The 18,199-nt window shown below is 40.4% G+C and overlaps 1 protein-coding gene across 1 annotated transcript in view; it reads right to left on the minus strand.

Annotated features, from left to right (window-relative positions):
* Positions 1-18,199, minus strand: part of FRYL (FRY like transcription coactivator) — a 165,625-nt gene that overhangs the window by 107,267 nt on the left and 40,159 nt on the right. Inside the window, exon 3 of the mRNA XM_018575865.1 lies at positions 2,421-2,474. Within this exon, the coding sequence (XP_018431367.1) occupies positions 2,421-2,474 (54 nt within the window). The remainder of the gene's footprint in view (positions 1-2,420; positions 2,475-18,199) is intronic.

Consider the following 18,199-nt stretch of genomic DNA (forward strand, 5'->3'; position numbering starts at 1 on the left):
AGGTATTTAGTGATTTATACTTCCAATACAACTCTTTATAGTATTGCATTACCTGTAGATTTAAAAAGTAAAAGCATAAACATAGTCGGTTACAGGGCAATGTATAATTTGGACATGAGGCTAACACAAGGAACACAGACTTTATATTCTTTTTTGTGACAAGAAATCCTGTACTGAGAAAAATATGATGACTGCCACTGTACACCTTCGTTGGAAAATTCTAGCTTCTCTGACTTCAATACTTTGAGTCAGTGACCTAGAACAAGAATGCAGATCAGCATAGTCAGAACTTCTGATCTGCACACATGCTTCGGGTGTCTCAAAAAGTACTGGAGCCAATGATTTAGCAAGATAGCTAGGCAATGTGACATTTTAGAAGTAGAGCTCAGCTATGGCATATTTCCTCCTAAACCCCATTCAGGGTCAGAGAAGCATAAAACTCATTGTTAAAGGGTAGAGGCTCATCCTACCTGTAAGCAGTTCATTTTTTTCCCCTTTCGCTACACAGCATGGTCAGGAGTCTGGTTAATCTCTTTATTACTTGAAGATCCTGGCAGCAATTGCAACCAATGTTTTATTAGCACTCAAAATATAAAATGTTTAGAGGAAACAGTGTGAGCGGCCAGTCCAACAACTATCCTCCCTATTATTGCTTGCTCAGCTTGGCGCTCTCTCAGCTCACAAAAGCATACCAAACACATCCAGCAGTTCTGGATGGGTAAGTTCATTAATAAAATGCAAGGTCCTTTGTTCAAGAAGCAAGAGCAATGAAATTCTTGAATTAACAATTATTGGCACCTGCAGACTCTACTAATGGTCACAGGGCACGCGTCTGCCTCTCCACACGTAAGCACTAAAGTATCTTTCTGTTTGTAAATACACAGTCAGAAACCTTGTTATGTAACAGTAGAGGCACATGGATGGTCTCAGCAAGACCTTCTCCACAGCTATGAGCCGCATTGCCATTTGGTTCTTTGAAGCTTGGAGGATGAGTATTGTGAAAACTGGCTATTCTATACATACTCCTTAATAAACCGTTATTTGTTTAGTATAACTTGCTAAAAGATTTCTCCTGATTTTTTTTTAAATTCTTCCATATATTTATTTATGAATGTTGGAACTATAGAGACACCAAAAATAGTAAAGCTGGTCAATTTTAGGTCAATTTCACCACCTTCTCTTCAGGGAAGCCTATCCCGCCTCCACCTTAAAACTGTGCTGTGATCGTTCATCTCTCACAATGATTGCCTGTTTGTATCGCTTTAGATTATAGGCTCTCCTAACCCTCTTATATTGAATTGTATTTTAAAGGAGAATTATGGGGTGAGTGAAAAACACTCATTCCCATAATTTAAGCCGACCTGTGACAAAAAAAAGCGGTCACAAGTCAGCTCTGATTATTTGGGAAGTCAGCGAAAATACACCGACGCTGACTTGGAGATCATCTCCCTGCAGAGAGCATTGACCGTCAGTCACCGCTCCCTGCAGGGATTACCCCACCCCGTTTCTCCAGCGTTGACTGGAAGAACACACGGGGAAGGGGGTGTGCCCAGCTGGCTCAGCCTCTAGACAGGCAGAGCCACTTGTCAATCAGCCAGTGGGTGGATCTCTACAGCATTGTCGGGATCCGTCCCAGCTGCAGCGCTCTCAGCATATACTGAGCGTTGGGTCACCAGACGACACAGTATATCCCCTCGTGTGACCCTGAGGACAACTATGGGCAACAAAGCTTGCCCCATAGTTCTCCTTTAACTGTACTGTCTTGCTTGATTTTGTAAAGTGCTGCACACTGTTCTATATAAATCCTGTATTATGATGATAATAATAATAATAATAATAATAACTTTAAAAGCCAATTACAGTTATAAAAATTACCCAGCATGGAATTAAAAAAACCAATTGCTCTTGCTACAATACTCACTTCAGCACTTTCCCCCCAAAACACACTGCCCTGCCATCCAGCACCAGTTGTCTTCTGGGCTGAATGACACCTAGAATCAATAAATCCAAAATTTTACACTTGTCACTGGAACAGGAATAAAGGGGAAATCTCCCAGTAGGGACTCTTGCTCAGGTGACAACTGTGTAACGGGATTTCTCCTTAACTTTGAATATATTTCCTCTCACTTCCTTTTGTGTCTCTGGGACAGAAAGTGAAGGGACATAGGCTAAAAAAAAAAAAAAATTCGAGTTTCTACCTATTCCCTTCTCTCTCAAAAACAAAAAGTTTAGATTTATTTGAAAACCCAACTCCAGTCAAAACTTTTTTCGTTTAATCTTGTTCTATCTGTTTTTATTAGCTTTTAAAGAAATAGAGAAAGATGGTTTACAGCAGCTTACATACAGTATACTGTAATGAACAGACAAATGGACCAACCCAGGTATTTTCTGGTTGCTTTTCCAAAGCCTAAATATCTTACCTGGTCAAACTGAAGATCTTCACCTCTCTGAAGTGATCGTGACAAGAGCTTCTCCTGCAAAAGGAAACATAATATATTATTGACAGCTACAGTGATGGGGGAAAAAAAAAAAAAATCACAAAAAGAAATTACGCATTCAGCTTGCCACAGTACATGCTGAACCTTTGTATACAGGCTCAGACAACATAGGCCTATCTGATCACAAACTGTAGCATAGCCACAAAACTACCGATTTGATTTTCTTTATTTTTAGGGACATGCTTTTTATTTTGTACAGTCACGCTGCAATGTTTTTTATTGCCATACTACAGTATATGATGTCTTGATGCGGAAGGTGCTATGCAAATTATATGCTCTCTGAAAATGCTTTTAACAGCTTTTGGGTTAAAAACAGACAACTGAATGAAAAAACAATGCATCTTAGTCAGTCTGCAGAAGCTGCCAAATAGCATGCAGCAATGCTAGGCTTTGTTATTACTATATAAAAAAAAAAAGGCCAACATACTTTGCAAACAGAGTCTCTTGGATGCACCCTACAGGAATTTTTTACATCATAAATAACATTTTTAAATAATCATTTAAAAATAATGAAAACCATTGCAATATCTTTTTACCTTTAAAAAAATGTAAATTAAAACTGACCAAAAATCCAATTAAAGAGCAACTTTACCCTTATCTTTGAAATGACACGAAATACACCTTTAGAAATGATTAGTAATGACAATCTACAAACACATACTTCTAGATAATTGCAGGCTTTTTATTCTCTGCATACCTTATTTTTCTTTTCCTCCCCATTCTTCTCACAGTGGCCATTTTTACCAAAAGCAGGTTAATACATCTCCCTTTACTTCCGGGAACTCTGTCACATGTGACTAGGACATGTGACCATGCATATCATCTCAGGGGATGAAATGCCTTTCCCCGAGATCTCATGAGATTTCCCAGCAATGCTCTGCGGATGTAACCTTCCCAGGATGCAATGCTTGGGCACAAATTACATCACTAATGCCCAAGAGGACCAGGAAGTGGAAAAACAATAATTGTAAGTAAAAGAAAAATGTGTTTATCTAATAAATCTAAGATGATTTCATATCAGTATGCAGAGCTGCATGCTGCTGTTATTTGTAGTGAAAGGGGGTAAAGATCCACTTTAAGTTTATGTGGTGGATGGTTTAAACTGTGTTCAGCCAAGTTTTTTTTCTTTTTTTTTTCGAGTGACCTTTATGGAAAAAAAAATGTACGCTTACACTGGAAATATTTGGTACCCGTACAAGAGGTCTTTGACTGCCCTGGATGAGTCAGACCCTGCATTTTGTTTTGATACATTTAGGAGGGGCTGAAGTAAGCTTTGCTCGGAGGCTGATCATTTCTACATATGCTGCCTGGCCCCCAAACAAGTCACACACTCTAAAATTTCATTGGACCACCTTTAGCTTTAGCATCACGGAAGAAATAAATCCATTGATGGAAAAACCTGGTCATTCAGTATATTCAGGTAAGCAGCTGACCTGTTTTGGAGACATAATGCTGCTGAACCTCCATCTGACCAACTGAAGCAAGCCTAGATTATAACACTTATGCAATGGAAGGCTGTTACCTATTTGCTTAGCTAAATCCAGGTGATGACCTTTTTTTTTTAGCTAGGGAGTGTATATCTTGCACTTACGAATTAAACTAGAACCCCAACTGCATACTGCATCTACATTTTAGCAAACTTATCCCACTGGGGCCTCTGTTTGTGACACTTGGATTCAAATTGTACTGGGCCCCTTTAGCTTTTTGGCAAAGCTCAGTGCTGGGGAGTAACAAACTGCCCATCTCACTTGAATCTATAAATTGACCAGCTCGGGAATTAAACATGTAGGGAATTTCCCTTCTCATGTACACATACTTTGCAACTTTTAAGTTAAACTGCTCGTCATTGCTTATCACCACAGCAAGTAAAAACGAGTGCTATTAACTGCTTCTATCAAGCAACAACCATTCTTTCCCCACACACTCCCGTACTGCTATTACAATACAAACAGGCCTCTTTATAGATACTGTGTGACCACATATACAATATCTAGTCCTGAACACATGTGATAACACTATCCTCTCAATAACATATGTACTACTTTCTGCAAACAGGCTGGGAGAAAATGAAGAGTTATAAGAAGCAAACCTCTAATCATCAAAGAAAAAACAACACATACAAAAGCAAAAAACATACAGCCCAAACTACCCAAGAGACGCCAACTGTGCCTGGACATTAATAGCAGTAATACTAGCAGCTATTGATGAAGTTATATATAGTATCATCAATCCACATAAGAGAAAAGCTTCTTGTAAAAAAAAATTAAAAAAATTAATGGCCTATAAATGAAATCATTGAAAACCAATAGTCATTTATATATGTTCTTTATACTGCTCCATGTTGGATTTAGAGCAATTCCAATACTCTGTTCTTGCGATGCTTTCCATTTTATAGAACAGAAAATAACTCTTTGTTTGCAGGACATAAGGTCAAACAACAGATGCTGGGCAACAAAACAAACAGAAATATATAGCAAAGATCAAATAAAAGGTGTACAGTAAGCCTCACGGGTCAAAGTTCCTCAACTTGCACTGGGTGCATAACTGGGTAGGGTCACGACTAAATTTGCTGCTGAAATTATTCAAAGTATTGCAGTCTGACAGTTAAACATATTTTTCTTTTTTAATATAGCATGGCTAGGCTCTGAAAGTGTATCTAAACCCAAAAACAAACATGTTATATATATTATATGTATTTATTTATATAGCGCCGACAATTTACACAGTGCTTTACATAGTTGCAAATTCACATCAGTCCCTGCCCTCAAGGAGCTTATAATCTAAGGCCCCTATTTCGTATGCATACATACAGGGCCTATTTAGACAGGAGCCAATTAACCAACTGGAGGAGCTAATTAGCCAATTAACCTTCCAGCATGTCTTTGGAGCTTGGGAGGAAACCAGAGTTCCCGGAGGAAACCCACACAAGCACAGGGAGAACATGCAAGCCCCTTGCAGAGCTTGAGTTTTAATCCCTTTTCCCATTACATGGCAGATTGGTGGGACTAGTAGCTTACATAAGGAAGATTAGAACATTAGAGATACGTCCTAAAAATCTTCAACAACGTTTTTAGGATGCATCTCTAAAAAAGCTCCATAGTTCCTCTCCCCCTACTGCTGATCTGCCCATCGCTATTACCAGCAATTACTAGCTGCAAGTGTTAATGGGAAAACACAATTATTTAATTGTATTTAATATTTCATGTAGAGCTACATATGAATGAAATACAATGACATCATGTAATGAAACATTTCAAGTTAAAAATGTTTTCTTAAAATTTTAAATAAACCCCTTATTAAACCAGAGTTAACCCTTATCATCACTAATTAACTCATTCCTCCCATTGCTATTATTTTATTGTTTTTATTATTTCTATTTTGTTACCATTCATATTTGTAATTGAGTTTTAAATGTTTTGATTGTTACTGTCACATAAGAAAATGCGCAAAAATGAAAGAAAAATAAAGCTTTGCCGCACTGTGCCCAGAAACATGATTTTTAGTATCATTTTAAATAGGACAAAATATAGAATAAAACATTTTTATTTACAGTAAAAATACTTTTTTTTTTTTAAATGAAGACTGGTCAATCACCACATTTTTAAACAAACATTGCAAAACAACATTGTTTTTTCCCCCAAAAAACAATGAACGTATTACTTTGTTACCCTAACATAGTACACATAGTACTAAAGGCTAGACTTTTTTTATTTTACCATAATGCATTCTCTGCATTGATGTAAAACATTTCCTATACCTTTCCACGTTCCTGTGCCTTCCCCACACTTACCTGTGGTCGCTTGTCACCTTCGCCGGGTCACGGAAGATATCGCCATCCCCCAAACTTCCTGGTTGTGGGGGAGGGTACTGAGGGCACAGGAGTGATAGGCTTCATCTGCTGTCAGTAAAGCATTTAGAAGGAGAGCGGTGGAGGGAGTCAGGGCAAAGACACACACTCTGTATGTGTCTATGGATGCACAAAGCTAGGCGCAGGTCACGGCTAGGAATACACACACACGGGTGTCTCCTCAGCACCGCCAGCCAAAAGGAGACACCCACAAACTGGCAGGGGGATCAGCAGCTTGGGGACCAGCTGCCGGAGGAGGCGAGAAACACATTTTAACAAGAACGTTCAAAAAATGGAAGCGTGGACCTCTTCATCTAAAAAAAACAGCAAAGGTTTAACATCACTTTAAGTAATGGCAAAGTTACGACCAATTAAACATTTCTATAGTGGAAATGTAGAAATTGCTCTAGTCCATGAGGGATATACAGGCACAAGAGCAGCTAAGCAGTACTATGGACTTCCATTAAAAATGATGTGCTGCAGCAGTTGATAAGTTCATCTGCACTTACAGTTTTCTCTTGCAACTTCCTCTGATGGAGTGGCTACGATGCTGCACTGCTCCTGAATTCAGAGCAGAATTGTCACTTTCACGTAGGCTGTACCTGCTTGCACTACAGTGGGATGAAAAGATGTCAGAAGGGGCATGGCTATCAGCATTATCACTGCTGATTCACATGCCTGTACATTATCAATCAGCCCCTGGCCACACCTAGACCGGCCCACTGCTTTCTACATTGACAGCACTGCCTCTGTTGCTGAAACCCTCCCACAGTGAGCTGCAGTGTCTGTGAGGGGGGACTGTGTGAGACACAAATGTCAGGGAAGGTAAAAGAACTTTATCAGGTTTGAGCATCACATAGTAACTGGATTTGGTTCTTGTTTAGTCTGTCGTATAAGAGCCTTTAGTTGTACTCTACACAAGCCCATGAAAGGTGGTTTTGCATACCCTAGTGACTGGATTTATAGATACGGGAATATTCAGTGAAACAATCACAATGTGTAGGTGGCTGCTATAGCCATCTGCAATGTCCTATAGCCTCAGAGAATCAATATGTGCCGGTGTTGAGAGGTGAGGAAGATCAGAATGAGCTGAAACATCTCTATCTAGCAAAGCGATGATTGAATACAGACTGTGTCTTCCAATGTGAGACAACTAGGTAAATGTCAAACAGAAAATTAAACTTTAATGCATCTATGCAGAAATGATAATACTGCCTAAATAATCCATTTGAGATTTACATGAAGCAGTTCTATAAAACAAAACAAAACAAAAAAAAGCTGCACCATCATAGGCTGGATTGTTTGTCTCTTTGAGTCTAGGCCAGCACTGTGGCTGCCTGCAGGAGTCAATGGTGTTTTCTGCTTGCTCTGCACTGCTATGTAACCATATCATTTCACTAAGCCAGCATTATAGCTGCAATGCAAACACCACTAAAAATAAACAGAAATTGGATTTCTCTGAGTACATCCAATGACGTACAAACACGCAAGGTCCTGAAGGTTAAACTGAACTTTGTAGACCTTAAAGTGGACCTGACATTTTTCAGTATCCATTATACTGCTAAGGAGAAGGGACTGGTAGTGTTGTATCTACCCTTAGTTTTCCTTTTCAAGGTTCAGACCTCATTTAAAGGAAACCTGTAATGAGATAAAACATGTAGGCTACCACAACTGATTTGTTCTTCAAAAAAAAAAAAAAGAAGCTTATTGCCTAGTTATGTTTCTCATGAATTCATTTTCATATTTTTTAGTCGCTGACCAGGCTGCCACTTAAATCAATTTAAGCAAAGTATTTCAAAAGTGCAAAGCAAACTGAAACACATCAACACACATGAAAACAAATGATGTTAGCATGCATTCTGGTGGTAAGAAACCTCAGGTAAAGACCCCTTGCACACTACCCCTTCTGCTGAAATGCTGCATTTTAGCAGTTGTGGCAGCTCCTGCAGTGCGTGTTATATCCCACACTGCCAAAGCTATCACGGTTTACTTTTTTTCAGCTTTGTGTGGAGTGTACAATGTGTACACACTCTGGGCAGGTCACCGGCACTGCAGCGTGGTCTGCTGCAATGCTGTGCAGCGATCTAAAGTGGGATCCATTGTGCTGAGATAAAATGCAGCATATTTGCATTTTATCACAGCACCCTGTCCCTCACCTCCAAATTGTAGTGTGAATGGGACACACAGAAAACAATTGTCCTAAGAGTGACCTGCGATGATCTAGTGTGGTAGAGCACAGTTTTTTGCTAGATCTGTGAATGGGCCCTAAGACTTGGCTATGTCCTCTAAAACCTCGTCTTAGTTCTAACGGGAAATCTTGTGAATGCTCCTCACTGGGTGTGGTGCAAAGCTCAAAGGACCCAGGTTCATAAAACATATCAAAAGAAAGGCAAAATAACCCAGAAATAGGTGTAATACAGTATGCCTTTAAATATTTTACTGTAATGTAAGCATTTTTATAACATTAAATTTAGCTGCACAAGTTAGGAACAGCTAAATACACACACACACACGATGTTTCCTAATGAAATACTTCATATTCACCCATTTGGGAAGTTTCTTCATTATTTTTTAGCCATCTTTATCTACAATTTGTACAAGAATGTTTAAACATTTTTTTCCATTGCTCATTTTTTGCTGGAATAACCAGGTGTGAGAGTTGAAATGGTTAAAGTGCCTAAATCCGTGCTGCCCGAATACTCAGTGGATCAACCTGTACTAATGTAATCTTTTAATAACATTCCTCAGTTCAGGCAAGAGCCTGACAAATGTAAAAAAATGTAACACATGAGAGGGATCAAAGTTCACAAAAAGAAAAGACATTTATTATATTTTTTTGTTTATATAACAAATATTGATCCCACTATACAATGACTGTTATGATTACCCATGTACGACTTGGGGCTAAAAAAAAAAAAGGTTAGCCACTGTTAAAGAACTTCAGACAAAGCGTTTCTTAACCATTGCAGTAGGGCTACCCCTGCACGGCAAAGGCTAAGTGCTCTTTTTGGTCTAGGTACAAAAATAATAAAGTTATACTCACCTGATCCTCGCAGCCAAGTGGCTGTTAGACAGTTTCCTGGAGCCTCTCTTCCCCTCTGCTCCAGCAGGCTAAGACTCCTTGAGTCATCACATCCAATACATTGTGTATAGGACGCGAGGATGCCGAGGGGCATGCCATTGCTGCAGCGGAGGAGACAGGCTGGTGGGGGCGCTGTAACAGCCAGCCGGCTGCAAGGTTCAGCCCCACTGCAAGGGTTAAGAAAAGCTTTGCACAGAGTTCTTCTTTAAGGATATATAACCCCCCAGTCATACCTATATAAGCACACATCACTATATTGCATACAAATGATCCTGCAGTTTATTTTGGCTTTATTACTAATTTACAGCTAACCAGAAGTGAAAATCAGCCACTGAGTGGATTATAAACAAAAATATGAAGTATGCAAGCAAATCAAACTCTCTATTTCCAGCCTCTTAAGGACGCCCAACTCTCTCTGTGCTAGGGCAGTGACCCAATTAAGAGTTTTTCCTTCAAAATTAAAAGTAAATATTTCTGACCGACACATCTCAGGAAGAATGGCCAAACACTGGTAGTGGCCATGTAAGCACTGGCTTTGTTACTGCACATTTGTTGTACATTTATTGCACCAAGGGTATGAGTTCAAACATGCCCAAACACTTTCCATAGGGTTGGTATGAGATCTATATTCATGCAGCTATATACATCGTACGAGATTGGGATGCTATTTTTGGTCCAGGAACAAACTGTGCTGGTGTGGACATGGTGTGAACAGGCTCTTGAGGCCCCATTCACACTGAGCGATTCGCAAATTGCGCGTTTGTCGCGCGATTTGCATTTTGCGCGATATCGCGCAAATGCTTGCATTGAGGGTCCAAAAAGGGTCCTGCTTAGCGACGCACGACCCGCGACAGCGACGGACAGAGCCCCATTGCCATGCATTGGAGAGCGATATCGAGCGGTAAATAGCCGCGATATCGCGGGAATTACCGCGCGATAAATCGCTCAGTGTGAATGGGGCCTAAAGCTAGTTTATCTTGGGGGGAAAAAAATCAACTTGACAAAATGTTTTAATAATTGATTGCTTTTGCCCCATGAGGGCTTGTTCACACCAAGTGCGTTCCAGGAGCAGAGCAGTTACAGACTGGATCAAAACTGCGTCCAATGTATTCCAACTGTATTTTGGGCTCTAGTTCACACCGCAGCATTCAGTTCCAGAGCATGTAAAAAAGCTGCAGCAAACCCCATTTTACCTGCTCTGGATATGCAAACGCATCAAAACCGCATGCAAACGCACTGGAACGCACTGAAAGCCCACTTTAAACTTTTTAAACAAAAACGGCCTGGAACGCATCAAAACCGCATGCAAACGCACTGGAACGCACTGAAAGCCCACTTTAAACTTTTTAAACAAAAACGGCCTGGAACGCATCAAAACCGCATGCAAACGCACTGGAACGCACTGAAAGCCCACTTTAAACTTTTTAAACAAAAACGGCCTGGAACGCATCAAAACCGCATGCAAACGCACTGGAACGCACTGAAAGCCCACTTTAAACTTTTTAAACAAAAACGGCCTGGAACGCATCAAAAACGCAGCAAAAAATGTGGTATAACACACTGCACTGCGTGTGCAGAAACTCATGCAGATCTGGTCTGCATTTGGTGTGAACAAGGCCTGAATGTTTCTAACAGTAGAGTCTGCAGGTGCCTGTAAAAGTGATCGAATAATGGTCAACTGCCTATAGGCCTTTAATGTCTTCAGGCCATCTCATTTTTACAGCGCATAAACGAACGATTATCAGTAAGAGCCAATAACAAATTGACTTCAGGCTAGTAAAAGGTAAAATAAATAAGGTAAAGAAAAGGCAGGAAGGCTGGAATTTCCCTAGAGCTGCCGTGAAGGAAGGGCTGAGATAATGTGCTTGCATCAGAGGAAACAAAAGGCTGCATTACTTGCCTAATGTGCTGCGTGCTGAACACAACCCACAGCTCAGGGGATCTATTAGATATTGTTTATCCAGCAAGATCAAGCATGCAATGTTGTCTTGACACAAAATACTGCTAGTGTCACAGAATTAACTATTATGGGCCTGCAAACACTGAAACCTTGAACACAAGTAAATGCATCAAACACTATTCAAAGTGCTAAAAAATGACCAAGCATTTTACCACAGTTTTAGTAATGTCCAAGAGAGAATTTAAGGTCACAGATCACAAACAAACCAAGAACTTTCCTCGAGTTAGATTCGGATGGTGAACAGTGCTCCGCCCTCTACACTTTCTCGTATGGAGGAGTAACAATCTATAACAGTTCTGAACACAGTACATGTGTCTTCAACATACATATGCAATATATGACCAATACTATTTAATGTAAAGGGACCTAAACACAGAAAGTGAGAATTTGCCAAGTTATAGGTAGCATCTAGATATGCAATTTAAGCCTATTGAGAACCCTAAAAAAAAAACAATTACCATTTTCCTTGAATTTCTGATAACAAACAGGCAATTATGTGCCTTATGTCAGCATTGCGAGATCATTTATGGAACTGCTGTCTGAGTGCTAGATAGCCGATTACTATTTTCATGAGATTTGGAGTGAGGTGTGATGATATTACTACTATGCTGCTCAGTGTTCTTTTTGCTGGAGAAGAATCTGCATCTGAGGACTCTATAGTGACACTAGTACCCACAGTAAAATGAGCACTGCAGAAGCATGGATTAGCAGGATCAAGCAATTGAATTGAAAAAAAAAATTGCATCAAGCACTGTTAATCCACTCTGTCCTTAGTGTTGCATGTGGCCATCCTAGTTCTTCCCTACATCCATGCGACTCTAGGCACCTGTCTAGCTTGATTAATGGGTAATCCAGTCCTGTACAGCAATACTGAAGTAGTTGTCGTTCAAATGTTAATATATATTTGTATTAAAATTCATACTGGCCATTATATAACATTTGAATGGCAACTACTACAGTGTTGCTGGACTGGATTACCCATTAAAGGAGAACTATGGGGTCAGAGCTTTACCCCATAGTTCTCCTAAGGGTAACGGGAGGACACAAACTAGCGTCCTCCCGTCACCCTAAGCTCAGTATACTGAGACCCCGCAGCCGGGACGGATCCCGACATTACTGTCGAGATCCACCCAGCTGCGGGATTGACAGCGGGCTCTGCCTATCTAGAGGCAGAGCCAGCTGTGACCGCCCCCTCCCCCGTCCGTTCCGCCAGCCAGCGCTGGAGGATCGGGCAGGGGAGGGGGGATTCCCTGCGGGGAGCCGTGACAGTCACCTCTCTCTGCAGGGATAGATGGAGAAGTGAGCGAGCGACGCTATGTGTTCGCTCACTTCCCGATCGATTGAGCCGACCTGTGACAGTTTCATTGTCACAGGTCGGCTAGAACTATGAGGTTGAGTGATTTTCACTCGCCTCATAATTCTCCTTTAATCAAGCTAGACAGGTGCCTAGAGTCGCATGGATGTAGGGAAGAACTAGGATGGCCACATCCAACCCCAAGGACAGAGTGGACTAGCCGTGCTTGATGTAGTTTTTTTTTTTTTTTACAATTCTACCTTTGGTTGATCCTGCTAATCCATGCTTCTGCAGTGCTTATTTTACTGTGGATACTAGTGCCACTGCAGAGGACATCCACCTTTGTATTGAGTATAGATTCTCTGCAGTTGATATTTTGGCATCTCAAATACAAAGGCCATCTTATGAGTATTAAATTGCAAATCACAAAACTGCTGCCCAGGCCACTCTCCTGACATTACAAATGACAGGTAAGGAAGCATATAATGAGGCCCATAGGAATTCTCTTATTTACAGACATACTTGTTTGTGTTGTTCTTCCTTCTAGGAAACAGCATTATGTTGTGAAGACAGCTTGGCTACCTGAATGTACGTGACATGCTGATATACTCTATAGAAAACCATAGTTGTTCTTATGATTAGTATCAGATTAGGTTTGAAAAGGTGTAGTGACATGTTGATCAGCCCGGTATAGGTACATTTAGGCTTCAGTCTCTGCAGGAAAAGAGCACTGTGCAAAGTACAGTACCTGTTCCCCAGTGCAGCGACCATTAACAAGGAAGCAGAATCAGTTTTTGAATGGGCTAAGAACCCCTATACTGGTCATAAAATAGGGCAATTGGCATGCTGGCAAGTTGTCAGTATTCTGCACAAGAAGTGTGGCACTAAGAGGGTTTGTGGCAGTCCGGGGCATTTGGTTTAAACCTGGTGATTGGGATCAGTGATGCCAGTGTAAAACAGGTTTTGTTTTAATGCATTTAGTGCATAGAGCAATGTTCAAAGTGCAGTAACCCACAGGAACTAATTATCTCTTATTGCCCTGACTGATGAAAAGCAAAGTCTGATTCGGCTACCGGCTACTGATTACTGCACCTTGCACAGACTTCAGACACACACGGTTATATATTTTTGTTCAACCAGCAGGCTGCACGAAAAAAAATATAACAGATACCTTCATCCACGCTAAACTGCTTGGATGGATGAATCTCCCGCTGGGCTATTCTATAACAGTGGCAGGTGTGCCGCAGTCAGAATACCCAGAGTAAACGAAGCAGATTGGCTGCCTTCACTGTTCACCCTAAAATAACCCGACCTGCTCGTTTGATTTTCTAATTAAAGGATGCAGAACAGAAGGGTGCCGACAGGGCCACCCACTGAAAGCATTTGGGACGGTTTATGAAGAACCATTCAAAATGTGTACAGTGCATGGCCAGCTTTAAACTCAGGGATTTACATTATCAAGGTGAATGTAGGGTAATAGAATGTGGAAAATCTGAAACAAATTTAAACATTTCTTGCACAAGAAGCTGTACCAGAAAGAATGTACTAATGTAGTGCAACTTTCCATAAATCCTCTGTATAAGATCAGATTGCAGTTGTCTCATCCTTCATTTACAGTATAGTAAATATGATATGAATGGTTTACTGGATTCCATAGCAAGCAAAATAAAATGCATTCAAGTCTTCAAAAATGGACAAAGGACATGGGAAGACCGAGGTCTGCAACTTATAACCGGTTTGTAACTGACATAGATTACTGTGAAAACATAACTTAGCATTTAAGTATACTACGAATGTGCTGCTCTGTTTCAAAGGGTTGCGTTTTATTGTAGAGACATTGAATTATGTTTTAAACACAAAAATAAAAGATTCCTGAAGATAATCAGACAATAAATGTACAATGCAGTCCTTCATAAACATTTTACATGTACGTTTACCCAGGCTACCTTTCCACATTTCAACAATGATCATGTGCACCAGAGTGATTCATTTTTGAAATCCTACTATTCAGCATTTCCTTTCTGTAAAAATAAATCAGAATCTTAGCCTGTTCGAGAGATTGGCTGCAAGCGCTGTTTGGCCAACAATTTTTCAGTATATCCCTTCATTAAATCGACTTTTGTCAAGGAGATAGGGCCAGCCGAAATGTGATGTGTGTAACCAGCCTTAGTTCAGGGATAGACAGTTACTGGCTGCCTGGTGTTCTCTCTTAAACCCTTTTTTTGCTACCATGATCATGCAGAGTCTCTACAGAACTGGGATGTGCTCGTGTAATGTTTTAATTACATTTGCATAGAACCTAGTATTGTAAACACAAATACAATATCAAGTTATGTGTATTATGGTCTTGCAGTTTAGAATGCCTATAGTGAGAGGTGTATTTTAAATGAGAAAGTTATAACAGACACTTTAAATACCCTGCACCTCCATTTTCTGACCGTACAGGACCCAGGTCAGGGACCCCATAATAACCCCACCCCCCATATGCAGCACACCTATTACCTAGCCACGCCTCTACCAACTAACCATTGCACCCCCATAACCCGTGCATAAAGTCAAACTTGCGAAAGGTGGGTTTGTTAGAGCCCACAGTAACGTCCCAATATGTAGTTCTACAAACACGCTCCAACCCCATAACCCCTGCACATCTCACAAAACAACACTCTTTTCACTAGACCCTTTTACAGGCGATAAAAAGGAACATCACACATAAAAATATGATAACCATTTCATCTGTTCAAAACAGGACTTTGGATCCAATAACCAGTTTATAGCAACAAGAGGGCAGCCTCTCTGTGTGTATTTTTACTTTACAAGTATTGCAGTCTTTTACAGAGAGATAAAGTCAATCTTCAGGGGAGGGAACCTTATACACGAGAAAACAGTATGTGCCAAAGGAAAAATGAACAACACATCAAGTCTGTAAGCAAAAAATGAACAGAAAAGAGGCCACTGCCATAATATAAGAACCCTAGCCTAAAGTTTCATGCCACTTTTTTATTTGGAATATTGAGATTAATTCACAGTATCACGATAGAGAAATGTTGTGACCTGGGGCAAAAATATAATAAAGACAGCTTACTAAATAAGTAGTTTTAACTTCCATTTAACATGCTACAAACATCCTCTCTGGGTTAGCAATTCAGACTGTAAGGAAGTCAGTAAAGGTAGTCTCCAACTTTCCCTTAGTACATTTGTGCTGCATATCAAATGTCCACTTCTGAAGGTTTTCATGTCATCACTCACTTTACACAAGTAGCTCTGTATTTGTTTTATGCCCTTTAGAAGCAGGTAGCTTAGGCCCTGGCTATTCAGTAAAAGGCCCCACCCTCATAAGGGCTATAAATAAACAGACACATAACTTTCACTAGCTTTCACCTCATCTTTCAAAGAACAGTCATTCATTAAAGCACTTGGCTGGTAGTTTTGCAGTCTTGAAGCATCTGATGTTCCATTGTTGAGAAGGTCACACTGGGGAAAAGTTGACTGGGGAAACCTGCAAGGTTGCTGATAAACATAACAAATGGGACCTTGGTGTGTAAGTCATCATAGGATATATAAGGGTTTACGTTTCTTTTTGTAAACTGTAAAACTCAAAGCGGGGAATTTATCAAAACTGGAGCAGAGCAAATCTGGAGCAGATACGCATGGCACCCAATCAGCTTCTGTCTTTCATTTTCAAATCTTAACTGAATAAACTGAAGAGAAAAGCTGATTGGTTGCCATGGGCAACTGCTCCAGTTTTGATAAATCTCCCCCAAAGTGTCTGAAAGTCTGTTCTGGCACAAGACAATAAGAATAATGGACAATACAATTCCTCTCTGTGAGACTCATGCGATCAGCTGCAGGTGCTGTACAATACAATGACAGCTGCCACCGCCCGCAGCTGTTCACAGCCATTCGCAAACAATCTGCGTCCAGGCTGTGGCAGCTGTTATTGTATTATACAGCACCTTCCGCCCGCAGCTGATTGGATGAGTCTTGAGGAGGAATTTGTGACTGGTCCCATTCCCAATTGTAAATGGGGCCTTATAGCAGAATTCTCTAAGCAGGAGATGGCTGGCACTGTAGGGAGGTAAACTCCAACACATTGGGGAACATTTATTAGGCAAATTACAATTAGTGACAAATCAGGCTGCCTCTCCTATAGTAAACAGATGCACAATTAAGAAGTGGTCAGGGTCAGGCTTTATTCTGTCGCAGTGCTTCTTCAGAGCAGGGAGGAATGTATGACTCAAGCTAGAATTTAGAAGTAAATCTGTTGCACGATCTGTCTCACTGCTCCTGTTTAGCCCTGCTTTGTCATGTGACAGAATTGATAAATGGCCCCCATAAAGAGGCAGAGTATTGAACAGCTCAGCAACCCTGCAGCAAATTCAGCCCACGGATTCACACCACCAATCTGTTTATGGAGCGGTTGTTCAAATTAAAACAATGGACGCTTTCTTGCATGAGAAGCCTCAATAACACCTGTTTCATTTTTCTAAAAAGACACCTGTATGTCTGTGAATAACCTCATTTATGACCTGATAACCGATAACAAGCCACCACTCAAATAAGACAAGCAGGTGCTCCATACATAAAAACTAAACTGCTGCTCTGTGAAAAGGTCATGCAAATGAAGTGCAGGTCTTCAAACGTTCACTTCATAAATTGAGCTTACCTGGCAGGATATTAAATATCATTTCTACACAACTGTCCACACCATAAGATAAGAACATGTTTGTTTAACTGCTTGAAGACCAGGTGTTTAGACTCCCTTCCCATCCAGGCCATTTTTCAGTATTCAGCGCTGAGGTACTTTGACTGACGTTTATTCCGTCATGCAACGCTGTACTAAAATGAATTTTATACCATTTTTTGGGGACAGATAGAGCTTTATTTTGGTGGTATTTAATCACCACTACGGGTTTTATTTTTTACTATAATTAGGAAAAATTACAGAAATTTTTTTTTTTTTTACATTATGTTAGGAAACATTTATTATTACCCAGTTTTTTTGTCAAATATAAAAGAAGGGGTCACGTCGGGTAAATAGACACCAAACACGTCAAGCTGTAAAATTGCGCGCACCCGCGAAATCGCAGAAAACTACCATACCCAAAATTGGCCATAGGCGACGCTTTAAAAGCTTTTGCCGCTCATCAGTTTAGTGTTATCAGTGATTAATGGCCCTAGACTTATTGCTCCCACTGTGACGTTCGCGGCGATATGTAACTTGTGCGGCGTAATGGGCGCAATCTTCGTTTTTCACGTATGCGCCCCCGACGCATGCATGTATGTATGTATGGGTGGGGACGTTTTTTTTAAAAAAAAAAAATTTAATTTTTTTTTATGTGTAACTTTACATTTTTTTGGGGGGTAACTTTTTTTCCTATTTTTTTTTTATACTAAACTTTATTGCTATCATATACGGGGGCTAATAAAACCCCCCTATGTGATAGCAAAATATGTGACAGGTCCTCTTTATGGAGACATCAGGGGTCTCCAAGACCCCTAATGTCACCTAGGACCCCCC

The sequence above is a fragment of the Nanorana parkeri genome, unplaced genomic scaffold (assembly GCF_000935625.1).
Source record: "Nanorana parkeri isolate BGI_ZX_2015 unplaced genomic scaffold, ASM93562v1 scaffold54, whole genome shotgun sequence".
Lineage (NCBI taxonomy): Eukaryota > Metazoa > Chordata > Amphibia > Anura > Dicroglossidae > Nanorana > Nanorana parkeri.